Source organism: Mesocricetus auratus, unplaced genomic scaffold, assembly GCF_017639785.1.
Source record: "Mesocricetus auratus isolate SY011 unplaced genomic scaffold, BCM_Maur_2.0 Super-Scaffold_100046, whole genome shotgun sequence".
Classification (NCBI taxonomy): Eukaryota; Metazoa; Chordata; class Mammalia; order Rodentia; family Cricetidae; genus Mesocricetus; species Mesocricetus auratus.
In genome coordinates, this window is record NW_024429223.1 from 1,458,073 (window position 1) to 1,471,322 (window position 13,250).

At 56.6% G+C, this 13,250-nt stretch overlaps 1 protein-coding gene and 1 pseudogene across 1 annotated transcript; both read right to left on the minus strand.

Moving 5' to 3' along the window:
* Positions 1–5,124: 5,124 nt before the first annotated feature.
* Positions 5,125–12,835, minus strand: Lrfn3 (leucine rich repeat and fibronectin type III domain containing 3). The gene is given in 4 exon segments (XM_005081823.4): positions 5,125–5,753; positions 9,183–10,291; positions 10,293–10,615; positions 11,750–12,835. Coding segments are annotated over 3 exon segments (1,884 nt in total). The 5' UTR covers positions 10,599–10,615; positions 11,750–12,835; the 3' UTR covers positions 5,125–5,284.
* Positions 6,339–6,512, minus strand: LOC121136021 (annotated as a pseudogene).
* Positions 12,836–13,250: the final 415 nt, after the last annotated feature.

A 13,250-nucleotide genomic window follows, 5' to 3' on the forward strand; every position in this document is an offset into this window, starting at 1 on the left:
GACAGGTTGGATGTGAGATTGGAGGGTCATATAGGAAAAGGGCCCAGGAAATCATGGGAAGCCAGGTCTGGGATTAGCAGGGAAGACACAGGCTCAGAGGCTGGCAGCTGAGAAGAACAGAAAATGAAGAAGCGGGGGGGGAGCCCGGCATCCCCAGCCCTGGGGTGGAACAGCATTTAGAGGGAAGTGGGAATTCCCAGGAAGTTGCTGGTGTACCCACGGGGCTCAGGAGAGAGCACTGTGCCCTAGGGTTGCAGGGGGTTGGGGCCGGGAATACATTCGGAGTTAAAAACCTCTGAGGTTTCACAGTCTCCAATTCTTGCAGCCTTGCATTCTCCTCCGCCAGCGTACCCATGTGCATTCTTGTATGCTCACATTTTCCGGCACTTAGCACGGACGTTGTGTAAGCGGCCTTCCTGTGTTCCCTCCCCACGCCCACAGTGTGAACACTTGGAATTGAGACCGGAGCTCCAGGCTGATGATGGGAGCTTCCCAGGTCCTTCTTTGGGGTCTCGGACACTCTCTGTTCACCTTACAGGCCCCTCTCCCATACTCACTGTTCTTGGCTACGCGCCTCAGTTCCTGTCCCACAGAGGTCAGGTGGCTTTCTGAAGCATAGGCTGAGGGCTGTCCCTCCTTGCTCAGCCCCCTCCTTGGCACAACCGTGTCCTGGGGCAGCACTGGGCAGCCAAGCAGCTAGCTAGCGGTCACCTGCCTCCTGTCCATTCTCCCATTTGATGTCCAGCTAATCAAGTGGACATGCCTTCTTTTCTCTTTTCTTTTCTTTTCCTCCCTCCTCCTTTCTTCCTTTCTTCTTTCCTTCCTTCCTTCCTTCATTCCTTCCTTCCTTCCTTCCTTCTCTCAAGACATGATTTCTCCACATAACCTTGGCTGTCCTGGAACTCACCCTGTAAACCAGGCTAGCCTTGAATTCAGAGATCCGCCTGCCTCTGCCTCCTGAGTGCTGGATCAAAGGGGTGCGCTGCTGCCTCACCCCCAAACCTGGTCCCTCTTCCTGTCTCGCAGGTCTTTTTGGGAGTCTCTTTGTCCTGGCTCTCATCCACCCTTCAACCTCCTCTTCAGGCAGCATTGGCTACATAACTAGAAGAGCCGGGTGCGGAAAAAGGGAAATGGTGGCTGGCGAGCGCGTTTAGAATGTATCAAGAATTTCAAGATGAGAGTTGGGGGTGGCTATTGTGCCTGTCAGCCCAGCACTTGAGGCAGTGGAGACAGGAAGATTGAGTTCAACGTCATCCTGGGCTATGCTGGCAAGACCCTGTCTTAAAAAAGAAAAATAAGAAAGGAAGGAAGGAAGAGAAAGGGATAGTAACAGCAAGACATTAAGTCATTGTAAGCACAGGGCACTGGGCTACTCCACATGTCAGGGAGCCATAGAGACAACCCTATCCTCAGCACATCTTGAAACTCCTGTTAGGAGTCCCCATAGGCTCGGAGCCCCCAGGACCAGCAGGATGTGTGGTTGCACCCATACTCCTAACACTTGAGAGGTAGAGGCAGAAGGATCAGGAGATCCAGGCCACTCTGGCTTCCACGAGACCTTGTTCAGAACACCAAACACTTGAGAGGCAGAGGCAGAAGGATCAGGAGATCCAGGCCACTCTGGCTTCCATGAGACCTTGTTCAGAACACCAGAAAACAAAACAGGCCACCATCCCCGAGCCTTTCCTTTCTCAGCCCAGATTACCCTGACCACCACTTGTCTCTACTTTTTCTATAAGAACTAGGGCCCTGAGATGACAGGGACCTGGGCAATTTATTGGTCACCACTTCTTTCCAACATTCTAATCCCACTACGGCCAAGACAATGCCAAGCACTGACACCCCTCCAGGCGTGTGAGGGCCTAGACTTTGCTGGGAACCTCAGGAAGGACCACTGGGTCCCACTACCCAGAGGAGATTTGCACTCTTTAGACAGACCCCCACCCCCACCCCATCAGGGCCTCCCTCTTGGGAGTCCACGAAGAGAGCTCGGCCCAAGGAAGTCTTCCAGGGAATCATGGATGTCTTCTAGTGTTATGGATGCATACCAGCCTTAGTCGCCCCAAGATCCATGGCTAGGCGTGGCGGCATCCTGCTAGAGAGAGTGTGAGATCAAGATGTCAATCACCTGGGAGATAGCGACTCAGCAGCCTGGGTTCGGTACCCAGATTGGGCAGGGCACTTGCTTTGACCAGAGGGGCAATGGGTAGTGGACACCATACCCCCCTAACCCTAGACGACAGTGTTGTGTGTCTTTGCACAGGGCTCAGGGGCGCTCTGAGTGTCCTGTGAAGTCCCGGGGGAGACCCGCCTGTCCCCGCCTCCACCCTTGTAGGGCTGTCACTGGGTGTGTCTCCATCGCAGCCCTGTGTTTACTGAGCCTGAGTCCACCTGATGGTCTCAGCCTGAGCAGTTTTTTTTTTTTTGGCCTCTATCTGCTGGCTGCATTGTACCGGGGCTTGACAAAAGGTCCCTTCTTCCTACGTTACAGACAAATCAGCTGTCCTACCTACGGGGTGGATTCTGGGTCTGTTCCCCTAGTTTCTACAGTTTCCCCTCTGTTCTGGGTCTGTCGCTAGTAGTCCACACTGGTCTAGCCCATGCTAGTAGTCCACACTGGTCTAGCCCATGCTAGGTCCAGCCTTCTGCCAGGCCTGGTTCAGCATCTTCCTCCTCAGTCACCCTGCTCCCCCTCTGCCCTCCACACCCAAGATCTCCCTCGGGAGCTTCCTTGAGATCCAGTTCAAATTCCTCCTGGGGCCAGGTGCGTCTCCGCAATCCCAGTGCTCAGGAGGCCGAGGCAGAAGGAGCCAGAGCTACACAGAGAGTTGAAAGCTGGGCTAACGTTGTGAGACCCTGCCTCATAGAAACAAAAGAACACCCCCGTGGCCCCCTCATGCCACTTAGAGGAAGGGTTTTACATCACCTGCTTCCCGCCTCCGTGTTATGCCAAGTCCCCTCGCTCCACCCGTTTCATCTCTGGCTTCCCTCGCTCCCTGTTTTCCCACGACGCATCAACTATCATGCGCTGTTCTGGGGGCAGGGGATACTGTTCCAACCCTTGGCTAGTTATCTCTTGCCAGAGGGACCCTCAGGCCTCGGCTGGAGTCAGGTCCTAAGTTTCACAGTTCTACATCTCCCTCTGTACCACCCTGCTTCACACTCATCCCTGTTTAACGTCTGTGTCTGTCACAAACGGTGCTTGAATCTGACCCACCGCCCAGCCAACAGGAGACTTTTAAGGGGAAGGCTTGGGAGTTTGAACTCTGGCGCCCCCTCAAGGTGGGAACGGGTATTTCCTAGCTGGCTCTGAGCCAGCCCACCCATGCATTGGCCCCCGCTGCCCGACACCTATGTCCCCACGTTGGCTGATAACCTCCCATGACCTTAGTCCCTCAAGGGTAACAAAATGGCAAAGTGACCTCTGGATGCTGCGGAACTGGGGAGTCAACCTGGGTGCCATGTCTCCAGTTAATAGTGGACATGTCAAGGTCTCAGGTCCCACCAAGAAAATAGGCCAGAATGCTCTTTGCACCAAACCCTGAGAATTCCAGCTTAGTCTCAGGCTGTCTTCACCCCGTGCCTCATATCACCTAAGCCTAGATGACTGACAGGCGCCACGTTCCCCACCTGGACCTGCGGTCAGAGAAGCTACGCGCTGGGAAGACGCTATTCCTACTGTTGTCCCCATCCCTGGATCTCTAATGAGGTTTGACCTTTATCCAGGTCCCATGCCTGATTCTACAAACTCCCAGGACCGTTGTATGGGGGTGGGTATGCCTCAGTGGGGACCAGCTCAGGGAAGACATGAGGCCAATGTTCGGATTCACCCAGAATGGGGCTCACTCCCCACCGTTTGACAATGTAGCCCCCGCCTCACCCCCTCCCCAACACTGCTCTTGAGGGGACCCCTGCAACCTTTATACTAGTAAACACACTGGCTACTTGAGACCACCTCTCCCTCTGCCTGAAGCTGTTAAAAAAAAGGTTTCTCTCTTCCTTAAACAAGGAAACCTCAATGGTTCAATCTTGGGACTCTTCCCACGTCTTTTGGGGGGGGGGAGAAGGGAGCAGGCTTTCATGTTGTAGCCTCAGACTGCCTTTGAACTTGTAATAAGCCCTCCTGCCTCGGATTCCTGGATGTAAGGATTATAGGCGTGAGCCGCTGTATCCTCAAAGCCCTGGGTTCTACGCCTGGCTCCGACGTCTATCCATACCTGTTCCCGGCGAGGCATCTCCTGGTTCCCCCATCTGCAGAGTCCCGCATTGGCCATAGCATCCCTCCCTGCCCTGGTGGGGCAGCCTGAGGACTTTCCGATGACCAGAGCCTGGAGTTTCACCCACGATGCTCCCCTCCCTCAAGGTCTTTGAGCTCTGTAACTCATCTGCTGGCTTCTGAAGGGCTCTGCCACCCACCCATTCCTTCTCTTCTTTCCCACAATGCACCCCTCCCCCAGTCCTAGCTAGCTCCTGATCTATCTTCCTCAAACAGCGTTAGAAAGATTTCCCTAAAGTCCGAGCTTAGCTGACACCCTGTCCCCGCTGGCTCCCTGCACAGAACCCTCCACTGCTACCCGGTACCATCGGGCCAGAGTCTGAGCAGCTCACTGTGAAGACCCTGACCCCTCCCGCCTCACCTCTACCACAGCAACCCAATGCCTGATAAAGCTCAGCCTTTGTTTATGCTATACCCTCCACCTGGAACCTTCCTTTCTGTGCTTTGCCCAGAGAGCCCCTTCAGATACGTTGCTTAGACTACATCCCTCCTCTTCCAGGGAGCCTTCCAGGGAAGGCTCTTCCGTGTTCCCCCGGAAGAGGTGCCGGGCTCCAGGCTGAGCCCGGCACCTCTTCCGGGGGAACACGGTCACTTGCGCTTCCCTCATCCCTCTCTTCTGGAGTATGGCTATCTGAGGACATGTTTCCCACGAGACTAAGGGCGGGGCAGCTTGGGTTCCCGATCCCCACAAGGCCCAGCACGACTCAGTCTGTTCCCTGAATAGATGACTATCCTGGGCCGCTCTGCAGCGATCCCAGGCTGAACTTCAGGAAGTGTCAGTCCCCAGCCCCCCCACATACCCCCTCAGTCCCCACAGACAGAGACAAGGGCAAGGGCACAGCCCACGCTTAGAAAAATAGGACTTTTCTTGTTGTGCCCCAGTGCCCCGACGCCCTCCCCATCAGAGTTTTAAAAACTGAGCAATTTGGTGAGTCCGAGGCCAGGTCCCGAGGGGTGTCTGGATCCTGCTGTCCCTGGGGCCGGAGGAACCACAGAGGTGGGCCCCCGCTAGGGTCCCGCAGGTTCGTGACTGGGCCCCCAGGGCTCACAGTCCAGTTGGACCACAGTATGGGCCCTGGGTGGTGCAGCAGGCTCAGGGGCAGGTGCACTGGGTACCGGGCCGAGGGCTCCGTTGGTCTGGGAGCAGACACTGCTGACCGGTGCTGCGGCCTTGGCCTTGCCGGGCGGCTGGCCACCGTGCACCTTGTAGCGTAGAAGCAACACGAAGATGAAGACCAGAACCGAAGCCACGATGACGCCTCCCAGTGCGATGATCATAGTGCCGCCCAGGAAGGGTGCGTGGGGTGCAGCACATGGTCTCAGCGCGGGCTCGGTGGAGAACCGGGCGCAGCCCACTGGCCGTGTGGCCGTGAGCCCCGTGGCGCCGTCCTCATAGACGGCGAGCACACACAAATCATAGGTGCGGCCTGATGCCAGGTCGGTCAACAGGAATGAGTGGCTGTCCGCGGGGATCATCCTGGGGGCGAAACCGGAGGCGTCAGGACTGTGTGACCCAGCGCCCAGGCTCCCCTGCCCTCACCCAATGCCTCCCTCCAGCTAAGCTCCCCGGAGCCCCGCTGCCTCATTCCTTCCCAGTTCCCTCTAGACAACACCCCAGCTTCTTTTGCCTAATTGACGCCTAACATATTGGTCCATGGCGCAGGCCAATCTCATTGTAACTCTCCCCCTCCCACCCAGGTTTCCTGTTTCGCTCACCTGTGGATCTCATATCCCGTTTCTCTGAGAAGGTCTGTTCCTCTTTCAGAGATTCTTTCCCCGAGTTGCACCCACGGCCACACACATCTCCAGGTCACTGTCCTGCTTTAACCCTGTCTGATTTCTACCCCTTACCCACCTCCCAGACTCTTGCTCCATAGCCAAGGCTGGCTCACATCTTGTGAAGGTTCTGCCTCAGCCTCCAGAGGGCTGGAAACAGAAGTATTTTAACACTACACCTGATCAATACTTCTTTTTTTTTTTTTCACTAGCCTCCCAGACATCTTTCCTCAGATCCTCTGACGATTTCCTTCTGGTCCTGTTTGACTTCTGTTTTATATCCTCCAGGGAGTGCACCATTTCTGGACTTCTATAACACCATGTTAGCGTGTGGAGCGGACACAGCAAGCTGCTACTCCATCTCCTCGCTCCAAAAATCAATTCAATATATTTTCCTCGGATATTAACCTGATAAAACCAGACACTACACTTGATCTTAACTGAAAGGCTGGGAAGCCATTGTTTCGAGACAGGGTCTCATGCAGCTTAGCTGAGGCTTGACATGTAGCCAAGGCTAGTCTTGAACTCCTTACGCTCCTCCCTCCAATTCCAAGGGCTGGTGTGACAGGCATTCGCCCGACCCCCGTTCGCACGACTTCATTCCGGTTGGTAATTTCCCTTGTCCAGCTGCTTTACGCTTCCCTGGCGTGCAGCTGAACCCCTCTGTCCTAACCACTCGATTCCCCGCGCCCCTGCTGCTTCGTTTCCTTCAAGCCTGCCAATGAATTTCCCCCTAGCCTCATTCCACATTATGGTTATCATCTCTATCGTGTTCACAGTGCACCCTGAGCGAATCCCCATCTCAGACTCCCTTCTCTGACTACTGCTTTATTTCTTTCTGCCCGTCTTTTCATCCTCCTTTACCTTGGTTTCCTGGGTTCTGTTTAGCCTGACCTTTGTGTGTGTGGTGCCTGTGCGAGTGTGTGTGTGGCTGCCTGTGTGTGTGCTTGTGTATGTATGCATGCATGTCTGTATGCATGTGTGCGTATATGTGTGTATGTATGCATGCATGTCTGTATGCACCTGTGTGTATATGTGTGTATGTATGCATGCATGTCTGTATGCACCTGTGTGTGTATGCATGCATGTGTGTGTGCATGTGTATGGATGCATGCGTGTCTGTGTGTGTGTGTGTGTATGGATGCTTGTGTGTGTATGGATGCATGCCTGTATGCGTGTGTGTGTGCATGTGCATGTATGTATGCATGTGTGTGTGCATGTGTATGGATGCATGCATGTCTGTGTGTGTGGGTGTGTGTTATGAGTGCTGAGTCAGGCTTTGGCTATGTAGCTCCCCAGCTGACCTGAACTCTCAGTGGCCTGGCCTCAGCTTCTCCAGGGCTGAGATTAAGGCATGAGCCACCACAGCTGCTCTAATTTCCTCTGCTCTTCCCGCCCAATACCATTGTCTCTTTTCCTCCTGGTGCCCCGATGGACTCGGTTAGTGTTAGAATCAGTTTTCCTCCTTTTAGGAGAGCAACACAAAGAACTCCGCCGTGACCTGTGGCAGGGTGGCTGTTTCTAGACTGTCCCATTCGCCAGCAGGCAAGGTGGCCAACCCTCCATGCAATCTCCTGAGTAGTGTCTCAAAGAAAGGAGTAGAAAAGCCGTGTGCGGGCTCACAGTTGGGAGGTAAAGGCAGGAGGTTTGGGAGCTCAGTGGCATCCTTGGCTTACATGACCAGTGGGAGGCCAGTCAGGGACACATGCGATCTAGTCTAGAGAAGGAGAGAGGGAGAGAGGGAGGGAGGCAGAAAGAGTGGGAAACAGAGTTGAGACGATAGAAGATGAGATCTTGAAGTGTGGCCAGGAAAGGGAAGGGATGCAGGCACTGGGCTTGCCAGGAAGGCCTTGTTCTTAGAGTCAGTTTGGGGCTGTCTGTACCCTTGACCCAGCCTGGCACCGGGAACAGGGGGTCATCCACAGCTGCGCACACATGGTCAGACTCTGGTGAAGAGTGTCAGCCGCCACCACTTCTATTCACTTGTGGTCACAGCAGATGGACCAAGTGTATCTGGCTTGGGGACAGGAGCTATACCAACTGGCCTTTGGGAGTGTGTAAACTTCGTGTTTGCAGCTACGGAAGGCAGGCAGAAGCCCTCAGAATGGGTGTTTCTACCCACAGAGCAAGCCAACTACATCTTTGCTTGTTTGGTGTCTGAGACAAGGTCTCACTGTATGATGCCCTTGAACATGCTCCCCTCCTGTCTCAACCTCCTGAGAGCTGGCAAGACAGACCAGCATGCATTGACACAGCTGACCTGGCTTAGATTTGATTTAGCAAACCAAAAATTAGGATGTTACTGTCACAAGAACTTTGACACACAGAGCTCATACCCTTGTCTCCATTTAACCTCCTCCCCCAATTTTCCACTTAACCTCTGCTCTCATTTCCTTGGGTTACCCCATTTTGCCTTTCCAGCCATCGGCACATGTCTGCCCATTCTCTCCTCCCTCCCTCCCTCCCTCCCTCCTTCTCTCCCTCCGTCCCTCCTTTGCACCCACTCCTTTCTGAGACACTGTTTATTAGCTCTCTCTGGCCAGCTTCAAACTCTCTCTGTAGACAGGGTTGGCCTTGAATTTGTCACAATCCTGCCTAGACCTCTTGCTGATAGTACTTCTCCCATTGTGGCGTCCCTTGAAAAACCAAACTTCCTGCTAAATTTGTTTTTAGCCTCCTACTCCTCCCACAACCTCATTAACTTTTCTCTTTCTCCCAGCGATAACCCTGGACCTCAGGGCCGCATGCAAACCCGCTATCTGAGCTACCCTCGAGTCCCCATTAGCCATTAACTTTTCATTCTCCGGCCTGATTTTTTGTTTTTAATCGCTGCCTGGTTTCGTGGTTTTCACTGCCTTATTTCTTTCTACCTCTGCAGTCCGATTTTTTAATTTTTGTCGTCACTGATTGAGAGTGTTAGGCCTACTGTCTGGTCCATTTTGCCTCATTTCCCTTGACCACATCTGTCCGATTTCTCTTACCCTTTCTGCCTGACTCTGGTTACCACTGCTCCCTGATTTTGTTTGCCTACGCTTTCTGATTTCCTTTGCAACCTGCTTCGTTTCTCTACGGAGGTCCCCTGGGTGGGCCCGCAAATGCATCCCCCACCCCCGTTGCCAGGCCCCTGCACCTGTAGACAAGGATGTCGTCTGCCGAGCTGTTGTACTGGATCTGGTACATGCGGATGCCTGGGACAGGCCTCTGATCTGGCCACTGGACAAGAGCAGCCGTGGCTCCATGCTCAGTCACTTGGACGCCACGGTCCGTAGGGGCCACGGTGTCTGCCACTTTGGCGGAGGCTGAAGCAGCAGAGGGCGGGGTGAGGGCATCAGGATCCCCGTCCCGCGGGGGGTCACAGCTGGTGCTGTTGGCTAGCTGGGGAGGTGGAGGAGGGCCCACGGTCAGCTCAACAGCAGCAGTGGCCTCACCGGCGGCATTGGCTGCAATGCAGGTGAAGATGCCACCGTCTCCCGGCTCAGTGACCAGTAACTCCAGAGTCCCGTTAGGGAAGGCACGGGCACGGCTGGAGTTGCCCAGCAGCCGTCCCTGGGGCGACACCCAACGCACTCGTGGTTCTGGGTCCCCTACCGCCCGGCATCGCAGGGCGGCTGGTCGACCAGCAGGCACTGCCAGGGGAGGAGAGCGGTGGGTCACCACCGGCGGCTCACACACAAACTCCTCCTCACCCACAGCCCAGAAGTAGCGGCCTCCTAGAGCCGGCGGAGAGGCGCAGGCCTCGAGGTCGTCCTCCCGAGCCAGCCGGCGCAGCCAAACAAGCTCACAGTTGCAATGCAGGGGGTTTCCCCCAAAGGCCAGCACCAGGGCGGAGGCTGGAGAGCCTCGGGGCCGGGCCAGCAGTGGCAGACGGGAGAAGAGCGGGTCCGGTGGGATGGTAGTCAGGCGGTTGGAGGTCATGTCCAGCCGTGCCAGCTTGTGTAGGCGGGAAAAGGCTCCGGCGGGCACCGAAGCCAGCAAGTTGTGGTCGAGACCCAACGTGTTGACGTTACCCAGGCGACCCAAAGCCTCCCAGGGCAGCTGCTCGAGGTTATTGTAAGAGAGATCGAGGTCCTCCAGGGTCTCAGCACAGTCGTCCAGGGCACCAGCCGCCAGGGCCGCCAGCTGGTTGTTGCTCAAGATGAGGTGCCGCAAGTTGATGAGGCCGCGAAGCTGACCCTCGCCCAGCGAGGTCAGTCTGTTGCCATCTAGGTGCAGGGCGCGCAGGGCACGGAGGTCGGCGAAAGGCGCCAGCCGCCACGTGGCGGATGGTGTTTCTGGACAGGCTCAGGTGCAGCAGACCCGTCATGTTGGCCAGGTCACGGCGACGCACGGCCGCGATGAAGTTGTCCGCCAGGCGCAGCTCTGCCGCCCGGCGATCCAGCGAGGGTGGCACGAATAGGAGGCCCGCCCCTGGGCACAGCACACTTAGGGGCAGCGACTGGGTCTGGCAGCGGCAGCGGCGGGGACAAGGGCTGGATGTGGCCGGCTGGGGTGGAGATGAGGCAGGGGCCAGCGGTAGCAGGCAAAGGAGCAGAGGGAAGACGGCCATCGCGGGTAGGGGTGGGCCTGCAGAGAAGAAGGGGGATATCAGGGCTGGCCGGGGCTGGGGCTGGGGCTAAGGGGGGGTTGGGGTGACCTGAAGCTGGGAGAGATGGTCCTAACGTATTCAGCAGGGACGCTCAGAGAGAGAGAAGGGGTCAGAGGTGCGCCCTGGAGGCAGAGGAGCCATGATGGACAGGAAGCTGGTTAGAGGTGGGCACAGGTGGGCAGAGACTAGAACGGTGGGAAGAGGGTAAGCCTTAGCGAAGAGGCGGGCAGGGGGCAGGGGGCATCAGAAAGGGTTGTGACCAAAGAGGAAAGGAGAGCGGAGAGGGGGCGCAGGTCAGAGGTGGGCCCATCTAGGGCTGGACAAAGAGGGAGACAAAAAGGAGTTTTGACCTGGTCAAAAGCCAGTAAGATAGCCAGAGGGGAGAAAGGACAGACACAGCAGAATCAGTAGGAAGCCAGCTGGTCAGGGAAGGGGACACAGACACCCACCGAGTGAGGCTGTGAAAGGGGAGAGACAGCTAAGGTGGGGATGGTCAGAGATGGCCAGATGTGGGTGGACGGGAGTTAGGGTCTGGGTAGAGGGAAGGGAATGGTGGAAGATGGAGAGAGGACCTGGCAGGAGAGAGGGACGGGGTTAGCTGGGAGAGAAGTCAGATCCGGCCAGTGATACCACAGACCCAGGGTAGGAGCCGGGGTGGGCAAAGGGATAGGAAGCCGGTGGACCGGAGAGACAGACGGGGACAGAAGTGTCAGTGAGAATCTGTGGGCAGATGAGACTGTCTGTCTGTCTGTCAGAGGAAAGGCGAGCAGACACGGTCACCGAGAGGAGAGGTGGAGAAAGAGGGCCAGAGAGGGCAGATGTGGACCAGAGAGGGCAGATGTGGACCAGAGAGGGCAGATGCGGACCAGAGGATACCAGGTGGTGAGCAGCGAGAAGGGTGTTGCCATCAGAGACGGCGAGTGCTGTCAGTTGGGCCGAGGAGGTCAGCGATGGGCCGAGCTCGCCATGTGTCCAGAGTGTTGGAGACACACTCATGGGACAGACTTTTTCCAAGGAAAACGCCTAAAAATGCCACGGGGCACCTGGCCCTCACCTGCTCACCGGTGGCCCGAGCGACTCCACCCCCACACGAATCCCTTAGGATGCCTTACCTGAGCTGGAAGCCACCCCAGGGAGCAGACTCCTCAGGCTCCAAGGGGGTGACAGGTCAGAACTCCGGAGGGGGCATCTGGTTAAGCTGCTCCTGCCCCCAAGGCCTCTGTGGAGGGACTGTCCTGTTTCGGCTCCAATCTGTGGCTATGGAGTCTCCAAACTTGATGCTTGGGGTCCCAGGCCACTAAAATTGGGCCTCTAGGGTCCAATCTTAGAGACCAAGGCCCCAAGCTGTTTCCATCAGGTTCTCTCAGTGCCAGGCTTGAGATACCCAACGGCCAGATGGAGAAGTTTAGGGTCTGAGTCCCAAGTCCAGCCTGGAATTCGATACTGGGATCCTGTTGAGATTTTAGGGTGCTGAGTCAAGACTTGGAGGTCTCTAGCCCCAGATTTCCGCACTCAGGTCTGCAGCAAGGACTTCAAGCCCCTCGGCATTCCATGGTTCAAATCTTGGCATTGAAGGCCTAAATCCCAGGGTTTAGTTCCTAGAATAGTGGGGTTCCAGGTATAGATTTGGGAATTTGCTCCAAGAAGTATCAGCCAGACAATTCAGAGTTCAGCTCCAAATTCGGGGGCTTAGATGCCAAATCTTGGGGTCCCAGCTCCAAATCATGGGGTCCACGTTCCAAAACCATGGGGTTCAGTTTCCAAATCTTGGGGTTCCCAGGGATGGATGTCGGGATTCCAGCCCCAGATATTGAAGTTCAATGTCCAGATCTTAAGGTTCCACGGCAGAATCTCAGGGTGTTGATCCCAAATCAGGGTCCCACGCTCGGGGGGGGGTTCGGAATCTCTGGATCCGATCGCCGGCTGCAAGCGCCCCCGATGTCGGGGTGCCGGCTCAGGGTCTGGGACAGTGGCGGCGCTGCTGGATCGGTGGCCTGCGGAGGGAACTGACCCAATAAGAGGGGGTCTGCTGCGGCGGGTAGGGGGGCAAGCCGGGCAGCTCTAGGGCCGGGGTGGGGCGAGGCCTGGGCGCGGACAGACGGACAGACAGACAGGGCCACGCGGGGACCCGGGCACCGCAACGCAGGAGGGGGGGGCGCAGGGGGGAGGGGCCGCGCTCAGAGACCCCTCCCCCGCCGGGGCCAGGGCGGGGGCCGGGCGGGGGCCGGGCAGGCGGGCCGGGTCCGGGTGCTCCCGCGGCCTCCTCGCCGGGAACCCAGGGCCGTGCGCGTGCCCGCACTTAAAGGCGCAGGCCCCGCGCGCGCCCGCGCTTAAAGGCGTAGGCAGCCCCCCCCCCCTTCTTCTCCCTCCTCCCTCCTCTCACAGGCGCGCCCCTAGCACCACCTACCATGGAGTCGCCCTGGAGCTGCTGGGAATAAGAATATCCCTGAATAAAGACAGACAGAGACACTGAGGCAAAGAGACGGAGCTAGAACAGATAGAGACGGAAAATATGTATAGGCTTAGACTGAGAGCCTGGAGTGGAATGGGGGAATCAGAAATACACTGAAAGACAGAGGTGGATACCCAGAGACAGTGAGAGACTCCAGAAAC